The 8,682-nt window shown below is 47.4% G+C and overlaps 1 protein-coding gene across 1 annotated transcript; it reads left to right on the top strand.

Annotated features, from left to right (window-relative positions):
* Positions 1-227: 227 nt before the first annotated feature.
* LOC146863883 (uncharacterized) lies at positions 228-2,034 on the top strand. Its single transcript, XM_085629021.1, has 2 exons — positions 228-660; positions 957-2,034. Exons 1-2 carry the CDS (start codon positions 228-230, stop codon positions 1,823-1,825), a joined length of 1,302 nt encoding a protein of 433 aa, XP_085485147.1. The 3' UTR covers positions 1,826-2,034.
* Positions 2,035-8,682: the final 6,648 nt, after the last annotated feature.

The following is an 8,682-nucleotide window of genomic DNA, read 5'->3' as shown; positions in this document are numbered from 1 at the left end:
AATTATTTTGCGATTACCCTAATAGCGATTCCTTAATTGCGAGAACGCTATTAAGGAATCGCAAATCTGGGAATCTGCAATTCAGGTGCAGAATGATGACATCACAACCAGGAAGTGTGACTGCCCATGCTGCACCTGATTGCCAGCAGCTGTGTGTGAGCCAGTAGCTGTTTGAGAGCCTGTGTGGAGAGGAGAACAGTGAAGCTCTGCATTTGAAAACCAGTCAAATGGATTCCCAGGGGACTGAAAAGCAGCAGGAGGAACCATCAAGGAAGAGGAAACAGAAATTCAGTGAGAGGGAGCTGGAGGTCCTCACACAGGAGGTGGTCAGCAACCATGATCTCCTATTTGGGAAAAGTTCCCTGAGAGTACCTGAGGCCAGAAAGCGCAAGATTTGGAGTGACATCCAAGAGAAAGTGAATGCCATTGGTGTCACACACCGCAGTGTGGAGGACCTACGTAAAAGATGGTATGACATGCGGCAGAGGTCAAAGGAGAGGGTGGCAACAAGACTGGCAGAGGCTAAAAAAACCGGTGGGGGCCCTTCCACTGCAACCGAACCGACACCCCTGGAGGAGCTGGTGGAGGGCACACTGCAGCCTGAGAGCGTGAGTGGAGTGGCTGACCTGGACAGCTCAGAACACCCAGACACCAGACAAGGTAAGGTGCATGGCAAGACCCCCTGCTACATCCCCAAACCACCCACATCCCCCAAAAGGCAACCTGACTGCAACTCCAGTAAATGTCACACAGCACACACAGTAATGCATTATGGGAAACGTAGTCACATGCACTGATAACTGTGCCAGTGAGACACAGACAGGTGGAATAGGAAGGACTCCATCATGCAGAGATAGAAATAGACCGATAGTACCCATGAGATTCTATTGCTTGAAACTAATGCATGACAAATACCACACAGGACACAGTACTAATGTGTGTCATTTAATCCACAGCACCACCACCAACACAGGATAGTGAGGCTGAATGTGAGCCAACAGTTGAGATGGAGGACCAGGCATGCCAGAAGGATCAGGGCGCAGCCACAACTGCCGACACAGCACCATGCAGGCGTCGCATAATTGTCCCACCACTACCACTGTTGGAGACACAGGCACCAGACACAGCAGAGGAGCAACAGCCAGTGCACAGGCAGCGTGCAGGACTGCAACAAACACAGTCCCCTGAACAATCAAGAGTAGGGAGAGGGATGAGACGCAGGGAACGGCCGTCCACCAGCACTGCTCCTGTTGAAGAGGACACGGTGTTCTCGGGCCTGGAGGGCAGCATGCTGAAGCAGCAGCGCCTGCAAGTGAAGGGAATCAGGTCAATACAACGGCAGCTGACAGCACATAACCACAACATGACCGAGTTGCGCGCAGGAGTGATGGCCATGACTGGTGCATTGGAGGGACTGTGCAGGGAGATAGCGAGGGACAGGGCAGCGCGGCGCCGGGACAGACATCGCCTTCACACACGGCTGGACCTATACACAAGGGCTGTGAACCGCCACACAACCGCCACATCCTTGCTGGCCAGAAGATGTGTTGGCATGCAGCGCGAGATGGCCCACTGCTGCCAGGACGTGGGCAGTGTCTTGGTGCAGGTCACACATGCGGTGGACCAGATGCGCGCAACCGCCACAGGTGGCATAGGTGCACTTGCAGCCACGGACACTGATGAACAATCGAGCAGGAGCAGCATCACTCCCCCAATACCACAGGAAAGACGCAGGAGTGCACGACAGAGCACAGTGGAGGATGAGTCAAGGGAGGGCACAGCGCGCACACAGCGAGGCGCACCAGGCCGTGCACGTAGGAGGTGAAGGGACACAAGGGACTAATGGCCATGTGTGATGCAACACAGTCCATGTAGACTCAGTGTCTGTTGTTACTCTTTGCACTGTGACACAAACAAGTGCATGCAGGGACTTTAACGTCACAACGTGAGATCACTCAATGCCTGATGACACAGAAATAAACATCCCTGTCAGTCACCAATCAGTGTCATTGTGTCATCATTACTCACTTAGAAGTAGTTTTGGGTGATCTCATCACGTCTCATACGTCCGGCAGCTGCACCAGCACCTCCTGCGGGAGCGCGATGTGGTGCTGCTCCATCCTCATCTGATGATTCAGAGTCTGTCAGGTCCACTGGGGTTCCTTTCTTGGTAGCGATGTTGTGTAGCATTGCACAGGCAACCACTATTTTGCAACACGTCTCAGGGCTGTACTGTAGCGCTCCACCACTCTTATGGAGGCATCGAAAACGGCTCTTTAGGATTCCAAATGTCCTCTCAATGGCACAGCGTGTAGCTCTGTGTGCGCTGTTGTACCCCCTCTCACCTGCAGTTGATGGATTCAGGTACGGTGTGAGGATGTAGTCTCGTACAGCATACGCACTGTCACCTGCGGGGCATAAGCAGATTAATGTTCAATAGTGTCCTGCCACTGCATCACTCTACTGCCTCTGTGTGTGTTTAACAGGCATTTACCTAGCAGATAGCCCTCTCCAAAATCACCATTTGTGAGTCTGCGATGTAATGCACAGTGGCGAAACATGAATGAGTCGTGTGTGCTTCCAGGGTATTTGGCCACAATATCAGTGATTAAGTGTTGGGCATTGCACACTACCTGGATGTTCAGGGAATGATATGACTTTCTGTTGCGAAATACATACTCATTATGTGAGGGGGGTGAAATAGCGATATGTGTCCCATCTATGCAGCCAATGACATGGGGGAATTGTGCAATTTGGTAGAAATCTTGCTTGGTCTGATCCAGTGCCTGTGCTGTGCTAGGAAATTGTATGTGGTGATGCAGCCTCTGTACCATTGCATCCAGGAAAGCGTGGAAGAAGCGCGAAAGTGCACTTTGGGAGACACCTCCTGCTGTGGCAATGACCCCCTGGAAACTACCTGATGCCAGGAGGTGCAGTGAGCACAGCACCTGTACATGGGTGGGAATGGAGTGTGCCCTGCGTGTGGGGTGGTCAAGTATGGGTGTCAGTTCAGCAATTAAATCCAGGATGCTGTCTGGGTGCAGCCTGTAGTTGACATGGATCTCCTCATCGGTCACTTGGAAGAGGGTGATGCGTGCTCTGTAGATCCTTTCCTGGCGTCTCCGTCTCTGTGTGGCATCCCTGATTCGCAGCCTCCTGGCTATCACGTACAGCCCAGCCATGGTGGAAAGGCCCTGTGGCATTGTGGGCCTGTTTAAATAGGTTGCAGTAGGTTACCACCTGCTCAGTGTTGATGGTAATTGGGAAGTGCAAAATTGCGAATTTTGCATAATCGCTATTTGCGAGTTTTCTGAACATGTCATTTTGCGCAATCGCTATTTGCGAGTTCGGTAACAGCGATTTTCGCTAATACTGGTGCGCAGACTGCGATTACGCTGATTTATTCGCAGACTCCACTTTCCGCAAAATAGCTAATCGCTAAATTAGCGATTCGCACAGCTCTTCTGCGTATTCCTTTCCTACATGGCTCAAGTATGTTTTGCGATCGCAAACACCCAGATTCCTGCGAATCGCACTGTTTGCGATCGCAAAACTGTTTCCTACATATGGCCCTAAGTGTCTACATGAGATGCGAGGGGGCATGGGCCTACCATGGTAACAAGAGTCATGAATTACTTGAACGGAGACAGTAAGGCCGGGCCCTTTGCTCTGCAGCTAGAGGGATGTTTACCTAAGCTACTTAGACAGGAATGCATTTCTTGAGGAGCGGAACAGATAACTTGAAGGCTGAATACAGTTTTTGGCAGGCAACAGGCCGGGCTTAGGCACCGTTAGCCGCGCAGGAAGTAAGACAAAGTTCATGGATACAGATGCAGGTCCAGGCTGGAGCATTCAGAGGCAGAAGCAGGAAAAAGCTCGATGGCAGAATTCAGGGCCTACCTTGCCAGAGCTGGAAAACGTGAAAAGTATACCATATAAAGACGGTGGCAAGGCATACTTAGGAACGGAATATCTGGCCCATTCATGGCAGATATGAAAGAGTACATATTAACGTTGGACACAATTGTATTTGCGTCTTCATAGCTTGAAGTGGAGGGAACATACATGTACTTGTAGCACGTACATGGAGCCGTTGGGGTCTAGATAGGGGACACAATTGACCATAAAAATTCATATTTCCTCATTCCCTCCTTGTCCCCTACGGACCCTCATGAAATATCGATCTTCAGGAATCCATCAATTTGTTCATGTAACATCATTTGCTCTTCTTTCTTCTTACGGGATCTTGAATGAAAACTTGAACGTGGAATACACGATGTGGCACACAGGCCGCAAATCGCTGGTCCACATTGTAGACATAGGCAGCAACTGAATACTATGAGAAGGCCAATACCTAGGAAGGATAGGACTTTCCATCCCCAGGCTGACAACACGCTCCAGAACCAACCGGACCATGTCCAGGTGCCTGCATTCTGATGTATCTGGTTTGCAATCTTGTGAAGACGAGTTATGGCTTTATATACGGATGGCGCGTTTTCTGGGATGAAAACACAGCAACTTGATCCGATGACCCTACAAGCTCCACCCCTATCTGCTAGGATGACGTCAAGGACAAGACGATTTTGGAGAACAACAATCCGCATCGCAGACTGCTCCTCTGTTAAGTTGCCTAGGGCAGAGGTAGTTTCATTCACTACTGCTTCAAGGGTTCTGGTTAATCTACGTATCAGTTTACTGTTTGAGACAACACCTATGTAAGGAAAGAGACCTTTATTGAAGTCTGTATATTGTTCCCATGCTGTTTCGGTGTAATCAACAATCGGGATATCTCTCTGGGGTCTATGGTGTACTAGATTGGTATTTCTATGATAATCAGGAGGGGCTAGGAAAACAGGTGGCAGAAGGAATGCAATGTAACAGGTACCATCCCAATCTAGGGGTAGGCGTATATATGCAGTATGACCACAGATGAAGTAGGAGTGACGGGAAGCTCTAAATGTAGACTTGCCTTTATCACTGAATTCGATCACAGTAGCACATTTACTATGACCCAGGTGTACTGAACCATTCTTTCTTACACAGAATTCACCTTTGACTGGTAATACGGACATAGCAGGCAAGACTAGTGTAGCTTCAGATTCAACATTTAGAATCATGAGGTTAAGTGTAAAATTACCTAATCCATATACTTCATTTTCTAGATCAGTTCCTGTTCTTTTGGGAAGTCCCTCCTTGTTAGGATAACAGGCTTTAAGCAAAACTAAGTTCAGGTTTCCCCATACCCAGTTGCTCTGGTATACTACAGTGTTTGAATCTAAAGAGTTAATCAAACTAAACCATGCTCCACAGGAACCATTGTGTGTAAACGGATATGGAAAGAGAGGCAGAACTCCTTTGTATTTCTGATAGGGAGGGAGTCGGCCACATATCCAACAATTTGTAGCATTGCTGGTTTGATGGAAATGGTGTAACATACTAATGAATGTGTTGTTGCGCAGCGCAAATCTATAGGACAACTCATGTGGAGGTAGTTCACTAAAAGAATGTTCGGCTGTAACATTGTAAGCACGCTTGAAAATAGGATAGTACATATGTAACAGTATGCTTGCAGCAATAATAAAAAGACTTAGAAAAAACATAATCAACAATGTCACTATACAGTGACTATGAAGTGATTTACAGTATGCATGTTTCTTGAGCTGTTTCTGTCTATTTTTCTCTCTCATTCGGTCTAGAGGATACATGTCAAAGACTTAATTCAACCGATTCACCTTGGAGAGGACTTAAACAATCGAATTGTCTGACTTGCTAGACCTTAGTTTCAGTTTATAGTTCTGAGATTCGGTCGGTTCAACCAGGGGGAGTTTTGAATCAGTCTCTGGAAGGGGGCAGGGCTGAGAGTTCAGTTCGGATGGTAGTCCATGAAATTTCTTGATATGACTCGAGTGTAACCAACCCTTGCGACCTTCGACCTTTACTGCTGTCCTCGTCGTTAGGAGAACCAGCTTTGGTTGTAGCCAGCGAGGCTCCAACGGACTCCTCCTGTCGAAATTTCTGACGAAAACGAGATTTCCCGGAACCACTTCATGGGGCTTTACCTCGGTGTTGTCGGGAAAGGCTGCGGCTACCTGTGAACGGCAAGATTGTAGTGCAGACATCAAGGAAGCAAGGTAATCTGTCAGCATATTACAATCAACATCAGTTATTTTACGAGGTATAGGCGTCCCCCACATATTTGGTGGCCTACCGAAGACCACCTCGTACGGGGATAGCCCTGTGCGAGAATGTGCTACCATTCTCATGTAAAATAGTGCAACCGGTAAGGCTACTATCCAGTCGACACCTTTCTCTCTACAGATTTTTGCAAGTCGTATTTTCAGGGTCTGATTATGACGTTCCACGAGACCTGCTGCCTCGGGATGTCGAACACAGTGGAATTTCCATTGATAGCCTAACAAGAGTGAAATGTGTTTCATTAGCTCGGATGAGAACGGCTGGCCATTATCTGAGTACACGATACGGGGCAAACCATACCGTGGGAAGAATTCACGAACTAATTGTTTGGCAGTAGTCGGGGCAGTGTAATCTGAGACGGGATACGCCTCTGTCCAACGGGAAAGAGCGCATACAACTACGAGGACATATTTGAATCCTCGACATCGTTCCATCTGGATATAATCCATCTGGAGGACTTCAAAAGGGTGATCGGGAGGTTGAAATCCACCCTGCTCTACAGATACGCCTTTACCTGGGTTGAACTGACAACAAATCATACAAGTTCGGACTTTCTGTTTGGCTGCAGCTCGTAAGTTTTTGTTGAACCAAATGTGTTGAATACTGTCTAACATAGCTTTTTCTCCTAGATGTGCTGGACTATGTATTGTGTTAATGATAACTTGAACCATTGAGTCGGGGAGAAACCATATAGATTTCCCCTTCGTCATCCATCCCTGATCTGTCTGGATCCCTCCTAATTCAGTCCATTTCTTTATTTCCTCTGGTGTAGCATGCGTCTGTATGTCAATTACATCAAGAGCGGGATCCTTAACTGTCATGCAGTGTGTCGGCGTCGGAACTATTGTCTTTGTCAAGTCAGTTGCATGAGTCTGATTCTGTGCTGTTTGTTTAGCTGTTCGGTCTGCTAGGTCGTTACCCTGGGAAATAATATCGGTGATTTTTGTATGGGCTTTGCACTTCATGATAGATATTGAAGTAGGTAGATGTATTGCATCTAATAGAGCTTGAATGAGGGGACCGTGTTGAATGTTGGCACCGTGAGAAGTCAAATAACCTCTCTCTCGCCAAAGGACTCCGAAGTCGTGTACGACTCCGAAAGCATAACGTGAATCTGTGTATATGTTAACTTTTCTATTCTTGGCTTGAATACAGGCTTGTGTCAGAGCAATAAGCTCTGCTGCTTGACCTGATAATGTGTCGATACAATTTGTTTCAATGACTTCGGTGTCTGTCGTGACTGCATAAGCGGCCACTAATTCTCCTGTACTTGTTCTCATGCATGAACCATCCACATAAAGTGTCAGGTCTGGATCTGGTAATGGAATATCTGTCAAGTCTTGTCTGGGTTTCGTCGTAATAGTAATGACTTCAATACAATCATGTGCCAGTGGGTCTGTTCCACTTAATGGCAAAAGTGTGGCAGGATTTAATGTACTACAACGTCTGATTTCTATGTGTGGCTGAAACAATGTGAGTTCGTAACCTGTCAGTCGTGCTATAGTCAAGTGTTGTGTCTGTGTCCGGTTCAAGAGAACCTCTACTGCGTGTGGTACTTGTACTGTCAATTGATGTCCTAATACTATGGAATCGCTTTGTCTAATCGCTAGAGCTGTCGCTGCGACTGATTTCAGACACGCAGGAAGAGCCTGAGCTACGGGATCTAATGTGCTAGAAAAGTAAGCACATGGCTTGTGTGATCCTGCTTGTTCCTGCGTGAGTACTGACAAAGCAGTACCTTCACGTTCTGTAACAAAGAGTGTAAAAGGCTTACTGTAACATGGTGTCGCTAAAACAGGTGCTTGGCATAAAGCTTTCTTTAAGTCTTCAAAAGCTTGTGTATGTTCTGGAGTCCAAGGGAGGACAGTCGATGTTGCTGCCTCCTGGGTTGTCAACTGAATGAGTGGTTTTGCTAGAAATGCATATTGGGGGATCCACTGCCTGCAGTACGAAGTGAGGCCTATGAAGGCCCGTACCTCCTTTTGTGTCTTGGGTGGTGGCATGTTTACAATTAACTGGATACGATCAGGTGTGAGCTGTCTCCCCCATTTGGACAGCAAGTGCCCTAAGTACACAACTTGCTGGGCACAAAATTGCAGCTTTGAAGGGGACACCTTGTGCCCCTTGTAGGCTAGGAAATGTAAAACCGTCAGTGATGCTTTTTCACATTCGGGTTCGCTTCGGGCGGTGATCAGCAGATCATCGACATACTGAAGCAGTGCAGTATTAACAGGCATGTGGATACTGTCAAGTTGTCTTTTCATTGCTTGGCTGTAGATGCTAGGACTTTCTGTAAATCCTTGAGGTGCGCGTGCGAATTTAAAACTTCGTCCATTTAAACTGAATCCGAACAAATATTGGCTTTCCGGATCTATTGGGACGCTGAAGAAGGCGTTCTTGAGGTCAATTACAGTAAAGAACGTTGCCTCTGAATCAATAGCTGTCAGTAATGAAGAGATATCTGGGACCACGGGGTATTGTGGTACA

This window comes from Triturus cristatus, chromosome 2_1 (assembly GCF_964204655.1).
Source record: "Triturus cristatus chromosome 2_1, aTriCri1.1, whole genome shotgun sequence".
Taxonomy (NCBI): Eukaryota; Metazoa; Chordata; class Amphibia; order Caudata; family Salamandridae; genus Triturus; species Triturus cristatus.
This window is presented reverse-complemented; position numbering and strand designations above follow the sequence as displayed.

Bases quoted from the DNA above. Each gene is read 5' to 3' on its own strand.
- LOC146863883 (XM_085629021.1), top strand. From the start codon at position 228: ATGGATTCCCAGGGGACTGAAAAGCAGCAGGAGGAACCATCAAGGAAG. The intron at 661-956 runs GTAAGGTGCATG...TTTAATCCACAG, and splicing joins ACACCCAGACACCAGACAAG to CACCACCACCAACACAGGAT.